Here is a 17,376-nt window from a genome sequence, read left to right on the forward strand (position 1 = left end):
ATCAGTTAAAGAAAAAAAACCTTCTTTAAATAAATTTTGTGAAAAATGCGTTTATGTTGTTTGACGAGAGCTTTTCTCTTTTCAGTATTTGTTGCTCACCACTCTAGTGAGAAGCTTTACTTGTTTTATTCAGCTCTTAATGGGTCTTGCGTACGTGCGATACCCCGTACCATAGTCTTTTAACCCACGGAAGAGAAACAATTGATATCAAACACATTAAGTACTGCGGATGATACGACCATTTCCGTGCCATTTTAAACTGCCGTGAGAATTCCACAGGACAGGACATATGCAGCGCCCTCTATTTAATGCTACGAGTTGTTCTCCTGCGGGGCAAATCTCACGTACTCCATCGGTCGTAAGATATCTAAGCTTGAAGTTAGAAATAGCGTCTTTAAGCTCCTCAGACTTCTGATTTGGCCACCAACAGATACATTTGGGATGTAAGTATTTACTTAAAATGCAATTTCAAATGAGTGTACTAGAAATGTTCTATATTTATTTAGTCTATTTTCAGTCCAGCCCTGTTCACGACGTCTAACGGGGACCAGGTTGTTCTTGATCATTCCAATACTTTAAAGTGCAAGACTTTGTTTTTTTTTTCAGCTCGCCTCAAATATATCTAAAATCTAAAATAAGAACAAAAGTTCAGTGTCCACGGGAAAATAGAATAAGATGCAAATGGAATAAGAAGTTCTGATCCAAGTTTTCAAATGGAAAATTATCAATTAAGAAAGTAGTATTTTCCTTTTATTATTAGAACACATGGAATACGTAAAAAATTAGTTCTGACTTTCGTAATTTTATTTTTTAAATTTCGACAAGATGTGGAAGTGTGTCTCGCTCTATTCATTCAGTTAGTTTTGCTGCAGTGGACAAAATCGAACTTTTTTTCTACATTTTGCTAGAGATGCCCCCTTCAATATTGACATTTTTGAAACTTTACCAGCTTTAATTGCCCAAAAGACGGTTTGCTTAATTAAAAGCTGAATCTCCGCCAATATCAAATGTGTTTACTTTGTAAGATTATAGCCTCAACTTTATTGTATTTCAAGTATTTACTTTTCCTCAGACGCATCAATTAGGTCTACTCAATGTTTTCGCGCAGTCTTTTTTTTTCTGATTTCTTTTCTCACTTGTTTGGTGGCTTATCTCCGTTCAAACAGGCAAGATATCACAAAATATCATATTTCACAAACAACGGAAAGTAAATAACATTTCCGGAATGAACAGCTTTAACACTATAATAAAGAAAGGTCTCACTTTTTTCTTCCATCAACAGAGACAAAAGACCATTCCAGTTCGGATTTGGACTTCTAAAGGTGAGTTTTAGAATTTTAGCCGCGACAAATTATGTTTACATGTGAAAATTCTGTTAAAGACGGGCTTAATCACCCATCACTGCCAAACATCACACGCTGACAAATCTGACCGGCTTTTTTCCATTACCAGTTCATTCCGTATTCAGTTAATAATTTTATCAAAACCAATGATAGTCAAAAGAGACGTGTCTTCTGTCAGCTAGGTCTCTCTGTAATCTTTAAATTTTTAATATTAGATAATGTCATTTCTTTGTTTCTATAACAACAGCGAATCCTGTACGTGTGTAAAATAAATGAGAAGTATTTTCCCAAGACGAACACAATTTCGTGTTCTTTTTTTCAAATTGATTTAGCTTAACTTTAATTAGCTTTTTTCGTTTAGTTTTGAAATTGGGTTTTCGCTCTCTAAACCTACTCCGTAGATTGAAAATAAGCTACTTTTAATTTTGAAATCCAAACATATGCTTGATTCAGCTTGCCGAGTAAAATGTATTCCTTCTGTTGTAAAATAACTGAATCGTCACCATGAACGAAAAAAGAGAGTTCCAATAAATTTGTTAATTACTGGCGATAAGTAGTTTCACGGACCTCATTATTTCCTTGGGTAATCGCCCTGGGTGCCGTTGTTGAAAGTATCCTTAAGCTTTTTCAGAATTGGCGTGAATTTAAATTTCAGTTTTGTAACTTTCCAATGAGGTCTGTTTTTTTCAGACGTTTAGACTAAAATATCATTTTCCCTTCAAATTTGGCTTTGACTAATGTCAGACTACAAAAAGCATTGAGAGTGACAGACATCTTTTTATACAAGCGAAATTAAAACTACGGTTATCATTTAATTCTGTAGAAGAGAGGATTATAGGGTGAAAGAGTTGATCCCTCATACAGGACTTATTTCCAGGGGAATCCCTATAAAGTTATTTTTCGATCTTTACCGACTTAAGAAATCCAGGAAGGTCCAGAAATAATCAGGATAGATCTCCAGAGATAGATCTCAAAGTTTGTCAAAGATACTCCGCTGCGCGTTGTATTTTCACCTCTCCTCTCGGTGCGGTGTCTGGAAATGTGGTCAAACACCGTCGTTCGTGTTTGATATATTGCTTACATAAAAGAGGAAATTCTCTAGACATCAAGTTTAACAGAAATGGGTGGGTTTATACTTCAAGGTTTATTACTTTAAAGAGGCACTTTTTAAACGAGGGTGGGCGTGTAATCAAAGAAATGCAGTATTCGCTTTGCTTCTCGGAGCCATCGAACTCTCTTAGTAATAAACATCGTAACTGTGCCATTATTTAGTCCAGTCGAACAAATGCTAACAACAGCACGCTGAAGGCAATTACCTAAACAACTATTCCCATTCCACCGAGTCTATACACCGACCCTCTATTTTGTCATGAGGCTCGTCGAGATCACAAGCAAAGTATTAATCAAGGGAGGGGATTTGAAAAAGCCCGAACGCAACTGGGTGGGAGCAAAGAAATAAATGTCTGTGATCATACTACCTTCCACTTTTTTTCCTCCTTATCTTGGAGGCATCGTTTCTGGGACGAACTCAAAAAGATTGTGTTAACTGAAGCGATGTACCGTTATTCTCACCACATGTTATACTTATGCTATACTATACTAATTAAAAAATTCTTATTTCTTATTAAGTTAATTCCGACACTATTGGTTTTTGAAGCAAATGTAACGATAAAAATATAACTCTGTGGTCTGTTTGTGTCCTTAGCATGGCTTTGTTTGCAGTGGGAACCGTTTTCACCCTGCTTATGGTGCTTCAAACACGTAATTATTTCATAAGTTTTTCTTAATTTATATCATCAAGTGTTAAATGTTGATTTCTTTACTCTTTCGTCCCATACATACAAAACTTTACGACTTAGTAAAGATGTCCGTCCTTCTAATTAGCTTATGGTCAGTCTCTGCCTTAGTGTTTCTCAAACTTTTACCCATTGCCAAATTTTCTTCAGTCTGTGTGTCTGTACTCTTATGGACAATGAATTGCGTAGCTCGGGGCGTAGTCTCCCATGTGAAAAGGTCGGGGATACTCGTCGGAAAGTTTTATTTAAGACTCTAAGGGAGATCAATCTGAGCGTGACTCGAGCTTTGTTATGGTATACAACCCGGTCGATACTCTCGACATTCCATAGATAACCCTTTATTGTAACATTTATTTTTTTAATCTATAATTTTTATATATACTTTATAATACATTTAATACATAATTTATAATTTAATATATAATTTATAATTTAAACAAGTAGGTGAACAACTCAAATCTTGAATGGATGGATGTTTAACGAAACAGTTCTGTATTAAACATCCATCCACTCAAGATTTGAGTAGTTCACCTACTTGTTTAATCTGCTCCTTCACTGCAAGTAGAGCACTATATTGCATGGCTTCGCCGGTGAACATATATATAACCGAAATTTGATTTATAATTTATATATGTTTTTAATTTATGACATATATTTTTTAATTTATCTGCAGATGTTGCAGTAGGAGGAGTTGCAACACCGGTACGTATTTATCATTTTTTCTTAAAGAATAAATCATGGAATGAGCTTACGCCTTTTTGCATAGCCTAACCAATTTATGTGATGATAGATTCAAGAAATGCACCAGTTCAATATAGTTAGATGATTCTGCAATGAAATTTTTGACTGAGAGGCCATTGAAAATTTGTTATATTAATTAAATATTTGGTAATGTTGTTCGATATCATATTATTATAGTCAGTAGAACAAAGCTTCGAAAAACTATTTCAATGGAGCAGCTTTCCCCTGAGTGAGTGTCGAACGAAATTGTCATTTGCTTTGGAATTTGCAAAGTTCCTGCACATTGGTTGCTCGCTCGCTCGCACATGTTTTCCCACAATTTCTGTCTGATCTGTTGGGTACATGTATTTGCTTTAAGTTTTGACTGGCTCACTGGATTGTCTCTGTAACTGGCCAGAGTGAAAACGTTTAAGCCTCGTATACACGGGCAATTATTATGTGACAATTTTTATATGACAAATATATTTGGTCGGGTAGGTGGCACAGCAAATATTTGTCAGGAGCTCAAAGTTTAGTGCGCCAGTAATGACTTTGGACAACAGAGATACGCCAAAACAAGGCGGGGCTGCTTAGTCGCCTCCGAAAATCTTTGTGCTTACGAACATATTTGCCACATTTTATGTGACGAGTCGTCTACTAGGGTAATTTTTCGTATGGGACAACTATTAATTGTCACATAAAAGCTAACACTTCAGCTTTTCAGCAAATATATTTGTCACATAAAAATTGGCCAGTTTTAATCACTTACACGAGCAGATAATTGTCACATAAAAATTACTCGTGTAGACGAGGCTTTAGTTCAAAACTGCTCTATAGCTACTTCGTTATTATAATCACTTTGTTTGGACTGTGACTCCTACAAACCTCAAAAATTGTTTCCATTCAGTGGGCGTCACAGTGACTAAGATTGATACTCTATCATCTGCTTATTGATTTCGTTCATTTTTTTGAAATTTCAACAGAAACTTCATCACCACATGACGAAGAGAGAAATTGAGTATTTCTTTAATGTAGATGACCACGACAAAGGTTAGTGAAGCTATCGCAAACGATAACTTCATTGTATTGCGGTTTTTGGGTGACCGCTTAATACGAGTCCACTTAATACGATTTTTTACTCTAAACATGTACACGCATAAGCATCTAGTTTCCACTTTCGCATTCTCTAGTTTCACATGTGAATGACCTCCGCAATCTCGATTCTTAAACTGCGAACTGAAGGACAAACAACATAAACAGGAAACCTCACCGAAAAGTTACAAAACTAAAATCAAAATTCTCGTTAATCCTGGGTTAGCTTAATCGGCCTTTAAAAAATCCGGCCCTGGTTCATAATTGGCGTCATATACTAAGTATTCGTAAAATTACTTTCTACTAATTTAACTTTGTGTTATTTTCAATCGAAAGTTCCCGAGTACCACTTGACTAGTCCATACCAATCGAACGACGCGGGAGACTTCGTGTCGTATTCCTTGCATCCAACTAGAGAAAAACGAAGTACTGGACGGGCATTCGATCATTCCTTTTATAAGCTGGATGCATTCGGATCAAAACTTCACTTGAAACTGAAAAAGAATGAGCACTTGATGGCTCCGGGCATGAAAGTTAGCAGGGAGAACATTGACGGTACAGTGACGTCACATCCAGCTACAGAAAACACATTTTATCTGGGAAATGTCGTTTCTGATCCCCAGTCCACGGTCGCAGTTAGGAACGACGGAGGTCTGGTAAGTTGCTGCTTGGTTATTTGAAACTTCCAACTGACTGATAGACTGCTTACTTACTAAACAGCTAAGTGATCATTACGAAGCGACGGAATCAGATTGTCCGACTTTTTCAGAACCGAGTGACAGATCGAATCAGGTCTGATAGACTGATCAGTCACGGTTGACTGACTGACTGACTGACTGACTGACTGATTAATTAACTGATTAATGACCGAGCAACCCCACCGCCGACTGAATGATCAAAGAAATAAATGAACAAGCGAACACATGAACAAAGGAACCAACGAACCAACTAACCAACTAACAAACAAACCAAAGGACGGACAGACGGACGAACGAATAAATAAATGACCACCTGACTAACAGCTGGCTAGCTGACCAATTGATGACCGACTGACCGACCGACTGGTTGAAAGAAACCCATTATATGTAAAGGAGAATTAAAGATTGTATGAATGCCTGGATAAATAAAATGAATTAAAATATTTAGAGAGGAATATACGTATGTATGAAAGAATGAAAATTTATCATTAATAGTGTCAATAAAAAGATAAAACTCATAACAGAAACCACAAAAAACAACCATTAACCAAAGTTCCTTCAACCATCAGACTGGTATGGTGAAGACATCACGAGACACACTTTTTGTACATCCTCTTCCCGAACATTTGGCTAAACACGTGACCAGCAGCGATGGTGCCACACCCCATCTCGTGTACAGGCGATCTTTTCGAGAGGGCGATGTCTCTTATAAAGATGATGTCTTGTACCCAGAAAGTGAAGGTGAGAGGTTTGGGGTGTAATATGACTCCTAATTTTTTCGGGGGTGCAACATTTTTAGTTTTTTTTTTTTTTTTAATGATTACTAATATCGTAACATATAAATACATCATAGAGTGAAAATTTATTAATAAGATAGAAACCAAACAGAAAAAGAGAACAACGACGCGCTGAGTGGAACAAGTATCCTCACCTTTTGAAATGAAAAAAATGGGGTTTTGAACACACCATTCGCCAGTCGTTCATTAATTTGCCGTTGTCGATAGGCCACTTTGGCAGTCGGGACGCGTTTTAGTTGCTGTTGCCGTTGGGAAGAGGTGGCCTTTGTAGAGAGATTGACATAAGAGAGAGGAATGATGGACCATTCGCCGAGACAAAAAATGTGGCCTTTATTGCGAGGCGCCGGCCTTGTAAGCAGGTGGCTGTTAGTGGAGGTTCGACTGAACTTACATTTGCAAGACTTTTTTGTGATGGGTTTACATGCTGTTTTATTATCTTCTACAAGATGCAATTAATTTCTTTTTCCTTTCATTTGCTACAGATGAGGAAAAGAGCCGTTTGGGAAGATCCTTGGACGCGGAAGATTCCCGGATTCCAGTTCCAAAATTCAAAACCCTTAAAGTGGCATTGATGTGTCCGCCGTCTTTCGCAGCAAAATATAATTCAGGAAAATTGAATGTTACTACGGGAGGTGTCCAAAGTTATCTCCTTATACTTGCCAATATAGTAGGTTCTGTTTTTGTGTTTAGCTTTAGGATTACATAGAAATAAGCGAGGACCCTAGAAATTAGGAATCACTCTCTGCTTATATTTTCTTTGTTTGAGTTTTTGTCTTCTGTAAGAACCTTTTTTTACGAGAACGTCGAGCCTGAAGTTAAATGATTAATTTGAAGAATATACTAAGAACACATCCCAGTTATCAGGGGAGGTTCATTGTGACAATTTTTTTTAAAGAACAATATGTAAGATCCTTGGTAAAACTCTACTAAATTGGTTCTAAGCAGGGCAATAACCAAATGTTTTGGAGGAAATTTTGAACATAAACGTGGAGCTCGTGTTTTTGGATGGTTCATTGTTGTCGAACATCTTCCTATTTATGAATGAAACTTAAGGTACCTCACGTAATATATCAAACACGAGAGACAGTGTTTCATCGGGATATCCAAACACCGAGAAGAGAGTACTTGAAAATACGACGCGCAGCGGAGTATTTTTGACGAAATTCGAGGTGTTTGGATAGCCGATGAAACACTTTCTCGAGTGTTTGATATATCTTCTCAATCGAAGCAAAAACTAAGCAGTAAACGGAGAAGTAAAATTGTCAAAATCTATGCTAATTAAGATTGGATATCCAAACCTCCTTCACGGTTGTGATTTTCTTTTTTTTAACTTGATAAATTATTAACGAGTTTGAGAAAACAGTTTCCAGGTCTTTCCATCACTTATAAGGGTACTTTTAACAGGCTGTGCTGTTGTTATGGTAACCTTTTATGCTATAAAGATGTTAACCAGTCACTGAGTATTTGTGTGGTACCTATATCGTAACATCACTCGATGAAGAGTGGTGGTATTGACCAGTTGAAGTGTAACTGCTAGAAATTACTGGGAAATGTTACGCACAAGCCACCTTATTTACAAAAAAGTACCAGGTGCATCGTATGTTCCAGCTGCGTTCTTAGCGTTTTAATTATTTATCCCTTTTCCTATAGGTTGCTGGTTTGTTTCAAGATGCTTCAATTGGGGAGATAAAACTTACTTACGTGGTCACCGAAATCAAGATAATTCAGCCAGCAAATGTATGTAACAATTGGAAATTTCCACTTGAATACTTTTAGATGATCAAGTTTTCGTTTAGTACAGAACATTCCATTCGTCCGAAATTCCAATTTGCATTTCCGAAAATTTCCAGTGTAGAATGGAACAGCGTTTTCCATAATTTCCAGAAAAGGGGGCAACCTCACGAGCTATTACCAAATATCCAAAAATTTCGTACCGAAAATTTCCTTTGCATTTGAATTTCCGGAATTTCACTTTTCGGAAAGTTCCGTACCATTTGTCCCCGTTTCTCAATTTTCGGAATTTTTGGAATTTTTGGTTGAATGGACAGTACCCAAACGTGGCCTGTTTAAAAGGAGAGAGGGTTACCTAACAAGTGGGTTACCCTAGCTTTCAGACATTTCCTCTTTTTTCCTTCGTCGTTTTTACAAGGCAGCCAGGGTTACCCGGGTAGGCGGGTTACCCTATCTGCGTGCTAAGGTTACTCTGGAAAGCGGGTTAACTTTTTGCCTTGTAAACACTCCAGGCAGCGTTAACCACCCTACCCGGGTTAACTTTCGAATTGTTTCCAGACCCTTTGAGTGTAACCGCGCATTAAGTTGTCCCGGGTTGTAGGGTTACCCTACCTGTGAAATTTTGCTCGTAACCCGGGCTATCTTTTGCCCTCCAGCTAGGGTTAACCCGCTTGCTAGGGTAACCCTCCGTCCTTGTAAACAGGCCCTAAATGTAACGAGCCAATGGGAAGCAGAAAAACGAGAGCCAATCAAAAGCCAGTGCCAAATGCAAATCAAACGCAGGAACGTGTAAGTAAGACAAGTCGCTGTTGATTTTGCATTTGCTTCTGTTTTCTCAGGCATACCTTAAAACGGTTTTCACAATAGTGTCGAAAGTAATTCGTATTTTGCCTTACAATGTTACGCCATTGGCTGAATATCTCGCGTCACTTTGTCATCCAATCAGAAGTAAGACCAATGGTGTCTCGCACGCACACGCTTCTTCGTGCTTTGCACTGTCCTCATGCATTTGCTTCAAGTTTTGATTGGTTACTTGATTATCCGCGTGGTTTGTGATTGGTTAGAGAGATTATTTTGGTTTTGGTTTCACGATACTCAATTAAAAACCGCAGCAATCGAATATAATGTGTTTGAACAATCGAACACCAGTTCAGGAAAAACTATAATAACTATGTTTCTTTTTTTTTTGGCCCGGATTCTAGTACAAATTTACGCAAGAGCAAAGTAACGGCGTCAAGTTGACGAAGATAGCTAGAGAGGTGAACGCTGAGATAACAGCACAAAACGTAGCCTACGATGTCTTCACCTACGTCTCAAAGTGAGTTCACCTAACTATTTGGCGTTCATAAATAGTTGCAACTGGTCGTCAAGAAATAATAATAATAATTTTTTTTAATGCTTTATTTCAAAATACAAACATTATTTACAACATGGTGTGTCTGTCAAGTACACTTACTAACTACTTACAAGACCAAAAAACGTAACATTCCAATTCAGTTCTGTTTAAATGTTCCAATATCATACTACCTACGCAAGGGAAAAGAGATATCTACCCTTACAACACTAAATAAATAAACTAACTGATTAGACTAGAAAGATGACCTTGAAGAAGCATCTTCTTTATGATATTTAACTATCAGATGAATTTTAATAATAATAATAATATAATAATAATTACATTTATATAGCGCTAATTATATAAAATATTCATAAGCGCTTTACATTTTAAAATAGTTGATGAGGCCGAAGGCCGAATCAACTATCACCTAATAGAAATCGAGAGCCAAATGTCCTTCGTTTAGACTTCTCAGGAATTTATTACCCATTTGCATCAAAATTTTCCTCCAAAACTTTGTAAAAACGAAAAAAACGTCGCCATTGCCTAGACGACCTCCACCACTGCACACTAATGGCTGATGGCCATTGCACACTATCAGCCACTTGTGTGCAGAGGATTGGTGAGGCCGACAAAATTGCAACGTTTCCTCGTTTCTCCGAAGTTTTCAAAGAAAATTTAGGAGCAAAGGAATAAACAAAATTCTTGAAAAGAGTAAAAGAAGGGCGATTAGGTTTCTTGAATTAATAAAGCTCGAAATTTTTGAGAGAAATGATAAGCGCGCGTACACATCTGTTAATGCCAAAATTACAATTTAGTCCGCGCAAATTCTCTAAAACGTAAATTTTAATACTTGGAATCGTTTTTTGAAGAAAATTTCGGTTAGAATTCTGCTAAAACAATTAGATTATTCACTCTCGATTTCTATGAGATGATAGGTGATTCGGCCTTCGGTCACCTCATAGAAATCTCGTGCTCACAGTCTAATTGTTAATTAGACACCGTCCTCGTCTCTTTCCATAACCAGGGAAAAAATGACCTTGGGCAATATCCAGCTATCTTGACCTCACGTTTGGTCAATAAGCCATACTTATAAGAACCCAATAGCAGATGTTGTCGTCATTTGACTACAACTACCAGAACTCCTTTCGTTTTTTCTTTATCATTCAAATGTTGAAGTCCCAATTGGGTTTCAATAACAATTGCCCTAATTAGCATAAGAAACAGGATAGCTGAAGGATTCTGGTAGTTTTAGTCAAATGACGCCATCATGGAAATCACCTATTCTGTGGTGGTATTAGATGATCCAACTGAACAACTACGGTGACTGATATTCATATTTGCCCTTTGAGATATCAAATCTAGATTGTCTAACTTTATTTTTATGATTTTAAGACTGACTTCCATTTTTTGAATTAAGTTCCATTGTTACCGGAGGCATACTTTTTGGGTACGTTGTTTAGGCTAGGCGGGAATTTTCTTTTGGTGCAGTGCATACTCTTGAAATATCGATTGTGTAAACGACTTGAGTATTGATTAGCTGGATTGACTTTGCCTTCTGTCGTTCTTATACATCTTTCGTTTCTTTAATTTATATTTTTCAGTGCAGTTACAGGAGGGGGTAAGAATATCCTTTTCACGTTACTAGCGCTTTACTTACTGTGGTACAGTTTTTTACGAGTCGATTCATTCTAAAGTAACTTTTAAAATTTGTTCATCAGCGTTGTTGGTTTTTGAAAGAACTCCAAAACCTGCAACATGTTGGCGCAATTATAAGTTACATTAAAAGTTGTCCAGTGCGTTATACTATGAGGTATTAACATTTTATAACAAAACAATGTTACTCGTGTAATATCCCCTTTACTCGGGCCTGGCAATATTCACGAGACTGGTCGCGTTATCTTCGCGATCTCGAGTTTAATTTATTGCAATTTTCTGTTTTCTTAAGACAAATCGAAATGCTCTTAACTAAAAAGGAAGTTATAATTCAAGCTATATAACTTGATTATAATCATCGTTCCTTTTTAGCTAAGAAAGGAGTGTTTTAGAGGCCTTGTATTGCTGTTGCTCTTTAGCATCTTCAAACCTTCCGTATTTAGCCGAGCTAAATCTTCTCTTTTCAAATACACCGCTCGGAAGGGTTGGGGTGTGGGGTGGGATGTTAAGGAATTGTAGATAATGGCAGTGCTTTGTAAAATTTGAAGAACGACAACAGCAACGAAAATGTGTTATTCGTTTCAGCTGTCGCCAATATCAATTCGATTTGTAAAAGGGCTGCTGGAAGTGTGAATCAGGATATCGGTTTGCAGACAGCCCTCCACATCGCTCACGAGACGGGGCATAAGTAAGTGGACAAATTTAAAAGTTTGTTGACGCTCCTCCTCCCCCCAATCCGGTTATCCCAGTAGTCAAGTTCAACAAAAAATAATCAACCTATTCGTACCTTTTTGTACACTTGGGCGGCATATCAGGGGAGTTTGGTTGAGCCAAGGTTCTCTTTTTGGCGAGATTTATAGTCCAGCTAAAATACCCATGGCGAGACCAAATGAGCCTGATAGGCCGATGGAGCGCTTATTTTTCTGGTTCCATCCAGAGGGGAGCAGAAATACCTCTTGTCGTTTCATGCTATAGAATCCAGAGATAAGCACCGCTCTGATGGGCCCCTAGGCTCAAACCATCTTAAGCTTAAATCATCTGTAATTCTATGAACTTGCTTTCGCAGTGAATTGAACTTGTTTTTGTTTACCACCTTTTTTCAGTTTCGGCCTCGGTCACGACTCTGGTGCCTGCGCGGAACAGGCCTATATCATGCACAGTCCGCTACCCTCTGGCCAGTATGCTTCAAAATGGTCAGAATGCTCAAGGAATGCCCTTCAACGTTTACTCAACGACAGGTACGTAACATTTAATAAATTAGGATAATACATGGGCACACGGATGTTTGCGAACATTTTCCGAAAATTTCCCATGATTGCCGAAGACTTTCGAAGAAGATCCGAAGATGTTTCGATCATACACCAAAAAATTTAAGGTGGCTCAAAACAGTTTTCAGCGCTTAGATTTTGATGAGTCGTTATAACCACTCTTTATCACTTGATGCTACAATACTGGTATCAAAAAACTGCCTAGTCATTGGTGAACAAATAAATTGATTAATCATAAAAATTACAATTTCCTCGATATATTGTGATTGGTTTAAAAAACCCCTATTTTCCGCTAATTCACTTGCCAAGTTGTTATCGGACAGTTTGTTATCGCACAGTTCAATAAGCCAATCACATTCAAAGTTGTAGTTTAAATCAACCAATCACATTCAAAGTTGTAGTTACGTGCGTGCGCGCGCGCGCTTGCTTTTGTATTTTTGGCGCCTAATTGCCGGTAGGAGGCACGGTGGCCTTAGAATGTTTACATCCCCTTTGCATAACTTGGCTATTCTACTTTTCTCGGAAAGTGTAATTTTTATGATAAATTGGTAATAAGACTTCGTGTCGTCCAATTCGGTCTGTAATCATACTCGTGATAAACAAATCGAACTCCTGCTGCGCGGTCGTCCGATTTTGTTCTCATTACTCTTATGATAACAGATCGAATTGGACTCCATTCAGTCCTATTACCATTACTAACAATTACACAAACAAGATATCAAATAAATACAAATTAAACAGCACGGCCAGCACTCCAGCCTCCTACCAACTGAGTTATCGTAGCGTCGCATGAAGGCGTGACGCAATTATTGACTAGTAAACAATTATGCATGGAGATGCTTTAGAAAATTGTCAATCCCTCGATGTAAATGATTCAATCCAAAAACCAAATGGTTGGTTTAAATTCAATGATACAAAGATGAAATTCATAGCTCTAATACACGAATGAATTGTTTAATTGCAGAACATATATGGGAACACTTTGACTGAGACTGTATGGGCACGTTGCACATAATTGCTACTTTATCGACTAATTTTCAACCAAATTAAAAAATAAAAATAAATGAAATAAAATAAATATACATTTATATAGCGCCATTTTCCACTAATTGTCCATGGCGCTTTAAACCAAACAAAAATTTGCTGTTTTAATAAAAGTCATACAAGAAGAATTTCCATTGAATATTAGAAGAAAAGGCCTTATATTCGAGCTGTACGAATTATCTAATTGTTTAATTTGTATTTATTTGATATCTTGTTTGTGTAATTGTTAATTAATTAATTTGTTTGTTTACTCATTTATGTGAAATTATTCTTACATGGCCCCGAGGCTTTCAGAGCAAACTTCTATATTGGATGGTGTTTGCTTTATGTCCAAATCTATTTTGGGAATTAAGAGGCGAAGGAAACTTGATCACAAATTTGCAATTTTGTCCTGAAAGTCTCAGAGCCATTTTAGAATTTTGATATATCAAACGTGGCGTGTTCAACACCGTCTTCTTTCCGCAGTGCTAGATCAGCGTGTTTAGATGATGCTCCTGTTGGTGACCATCCCGCACTTCCTGCACGCTTCCGCGACAAACTTCCCGGCACTTATGCTGATGGCAACACGCAATGTGAAATGTTTTACGGAAATGGCTGGAAAAGATATCATACGGTATCAAGACTTGTATAACTCTTCAGTACTATCTCATTATTTGCTCTTTATACGTAAATTCTGCCAATGTATTCACTGCAACCCCGTTAATCCGGCTACACAAATTATAAAATAAACGACTTAGCTTTTGTTGAGGTCAAAATAATGTGGCCGCTAAAGCAACTGTGTAAAACTTGTGTACAGCTGTCGTCAAATTTCTAATTCAAGCAGCGTTCAAAACTGACCTTTTCACAAGCTACCCTGATTTATCCACATTATCCGAACTTCAACCTCTTGGCTTAAGGTTCGTTATGAACCAACTTCGCGCCAAGTTGACTTCAACTTCGCGCACGGTAGCGTAATTGTCGGCTTTAATAGCTTTAACAACATTTAAGTTATAGCGTAAAGTTGAATAACCAACTTGAAGGAGATTCAAGCCAATCTTATTCTCCGTGCATGTCTTTATTTTCATGCTGTGCATAACAACGAGGTGATCATATTAACGGGTGGCAGTAAGGTGGGGTGTCACGTCTAAATGTACATTTTTGTTTTACAAATCAATCGGTGTTTTTTCACAGCTTCTTTCACTTCTAAAGCTTAGAGCAATTTTAATATCAGGCTTTATTCTCATTTCAGACACAATGTGCAGTGTTGTATTGTGAAAAAGATTACACAATACTCTCAGAAACTGTAGTTGTGCTAGATGGGACCACATGTGGACTGCACAAGGTAAGAAGGTATTCGCAGCCGGAGCCAGTTTCTGAAAATGCTGGCAAAGCCTAACCAAGGATTACTACAAGCGTTTATTACGGTGACAACAACAACAACAACAACAACAACAACAACAACAACAACAACAACTACAACTAACAAACCTTTACTTGCACTTATTCTTACATAAACGTACATTTTGTTAGAGGCTAATGAAGCCAGGCAGCCAGTAAAGTAATTTTACACACAATGTAGTTTAGAGCTGAAGACACCTACACAACAAACACGCAGCGGTATTATAGATACACTGACTCAAAACTGCAGAAACATGTAAATTAAATTCGATCCATTGTAAACGAAACCCACGCACGCTGGTATGATTCCCTCCGTACTTCCTCCTTCCTTCCTGCCTCCCTCCCTCCTTCTTTCCTTCCTCCCTCCCTCCCTTCCTTCCTTCCTTCCTCCCTCCCTTCCTTCCTCCCTCCCTCCCTCCCTCCCTCCCTCCCTCCCTCCCTTCCTTCCTTCCTTCCTTCCTTCCTTCCTTCCTTCCTTCCTTCCTTCCTTCCTTCCTTCCTTCCTTCCTTCCTTCCTTCCTTCCTTCCCTCCTTCCTTGTTCATAATCATTGATCCATATCTATTTTTACGCATTATTACCAAGTGGTGCATAAGCGGAAAGTGTGAACACTCAGGAATTGCCTTGATGCCGATCGATGGTGGTTGGTCAGAGTGGAGCTCCTTTAATAACTGTACTCGCAAGTGTGGAGGAGGTGTTCAATACAGGCAGAGAAAATGTGACAATCCAAAGTAAGTTTGTAAGTAACATAGCTAGCAAACCCATGCTATCAAATTTAGTAGACGTTAGCATGCGCCACAATTCGATGATGCACTTTCGTGACGTGAACAAAGTTAACTCGTTTTAAATATATTTCCATTGTTTATGAAACAATTTATACTCGTTCAACTGTGAACCATCGAGTTGAAGAGCACTCCGGGCTGCGCCTTGAGCAACTCTTACGCTTCTTTTGTGCTCTTTCAAACTTCCCGCTTAAATCATGACTTGATGCATGAATAAAATCCTACTTACACGTTTATATTGTGCTGGTAAAATTGTTTTTGCAACTGGAACCCCTGAAAAATCATTTTATGTCGTTCTAAAACGATTCAAGCTAAGATAGAAAAACATTTATAATATATGAAAAGCATTCCGTGTTTTTTTATTTTTTTGTTATAGGGTTACATGTACTTCTCAGTTGATAGTTAAAATTTTGATTAATTCTCAGATATCAGTTTAACCCCAATCAAACCTTGCATAAAACATATTACAATACATTTAAGACGTCAGAATCGGCTATTTTGGATTTGATTTTATAAATTACATTATCAATAAAATCAAATTGATGTCGATACTGGTAATCCCGCCACTGTAAGAACTGAAGATGGTAGAGAAAATTTTAAAACCGAGGCACGAAAAATTGGATTTACTCTAAATTTGATCCTGATCAAAGTCGAGGTCAAATATGATCATAGCTTTGATCTAAACTTTGACGTGCGTCAAATGTGTATCAAAACTGTCATGGCTTTGCCAATACATTTGGTCCATGACAAAGAAGAGGGCAAATGTGTTCTTAACTTTGACTCCACCTTTGACGCACGTCAAAGGAGGAATCAAATATCTTATGGATTTGCCATACATTTGATCCCTGTCAAAGGCGAGGTCAGACATGTCACTGAATAACTTTTACTACAGTTTTGACGCACGTTAAAGGCGTTCAAAGACACCACGGCTTTGCATACCTTTGATCTCTTATGTCAAAGGCGTTCAAAGACACCACGGCTTTGCATACCTTTGATCTCTTATTTCAAAGGTGTTCAAAGGCGCCATGGCTTTGTACAACTTTGATCCTACGTCATGTCATGTCAAAGGAGAGGTCAAATATGGCCATATCCTGCGACTTCTCTCTTAACGTCCTAATACCTGCGTTTTCGATTTTTTTTGCTTTTTTAACGATTAAATGAAAGCTTGCCCTTCTGCCAATGTGTATTTTTTTAATAAAAAAGTTTTTACTTGACCTGGAGGTGGTACAAGAGAAGAGCTCGAAAACAGCGGGAAAAACGCGGCTGCCAGTGGCTTCCCGCATTTTTCTGGCCAATCAGAGAGGAGCAGGAGGGAGAGCTGAACACGCCAGATTTGGCAACCTCGTTCCCAGGGTCCTCTTTCTTCCTCCCTCGAGAAAGTACTCTGGTTGCGGCTGGTCACGTGTCTGCTAGATTTTTGCAGATTCCAGAAAAATGATTGGAGGGAAGGGCACGACAGTTAAAGTTTGTCTCCACCGAGCTCACCTACTGAGTCCAGTAGGGAGTGGAATTTGTAACCTCGGCCGAACTCACAGCGAAGGCATTGACACATTCGATATTGGAGTTTAATGCACCAAAGTTCGGCTTAAAGGTTAGCCCTGCATTTGGCTGAATTTTCCCGTCGATAGTTGGATGGTCTTTGGAATTTGTGGTGGTGAAAATAATTGACAAAGAACTTGGAAATGACGACCACAGCAATAAATGAACCGCGCGGTGAATTTAATTTCATTTTTCATT

At 38.0% G+C, this 17,376-nt stretch overlaps 1 protein-coding gene across 2 annotated transcripts in view; it reads left to right on the forward strand.

Moving 5' to 3' along the window:
- The window catches only part of LOC110045872 (A disintegrin and metalloproteinase with thrombospondin motifs 6-like), a 45,680-nt gene that overhangs the window by 6,087 nt on the left and 22,217 nt on the right, over positions 1-17,376 (forward strand). Inside the window, exons 1-16 of one of the 2 annotated variants that reach the window (XM_089293476.1) lie at positions 316-443; positions 1,283-1,322; positions 3,049-3,104; positions 3,813-3,841; positions 4,843-4,909; positions 5,288-5,607; positions 6,219-6,390; positions 6,929-7,113; positions 8,097-8,183; positions 9,380-9,495; positions 11,118-11,134; positions 11,755-11,857; positions 12,273-12,407; positions 13,947-14,094; positions 14,710-14,802; positions 15,443-15,588. In XM_089293476.1, coding sequence (XP_089149602.1) covers positions 3,050-3,104; positions 3,813-3,841; positions 4,843-4,909; positions 5,288-5,607; positions 6,219-6,390; positions 6,929-7,113; positions 8,097-8,183; positions 9,380-9,495; positions 11,118-11,134; positions 11,755-11,857; positions 12,273-12,407; positions 13,947-14,094; positions 14,710-14,802; positions 15,443-15,588 — 1,673 coding nt within the window. In that variant the 5' untranslated portion in view covers positions 316-443; positions 1,283-1,322; position 3,049. Of the gene's footprint in view, positions 1-315; positions 444-1,282; positions 1,323-3,048; positions 3,105-3,812; positions 3,842-4,842; positions 4,910-5,287; positions 5,608-6,218; positions 6,391-6,928; positions 7,114-8,096; positions 8,184-9,379; positions 9,496-11,117; positions 11,135-11,754; positions 11,858-12,272; positions 12,408-13,946; positions 14,095-14,709; positions 14,803-15,442; positions 15,589-17,376 lie in introns of those variants that run through there. The other variant, XM_089293477.1, reaches the window with a different exon arrangement.

The sequence above is a fragment of the Orbicella faveolata genome, unplaced genomic scaffold, assembly GCF_042242905.1.
Source record: "Orbicella faveolata isolate gen_17 unplaced genomic scaffold, um_ofav_v1 contig_25, whole genome shotgun sequence".
NCBI lineage: Eukaryota > Metazoa > Cnidaria > Anthozoa > Scleractinia > Merulinidae > Orbicella > Orbicella faveolata.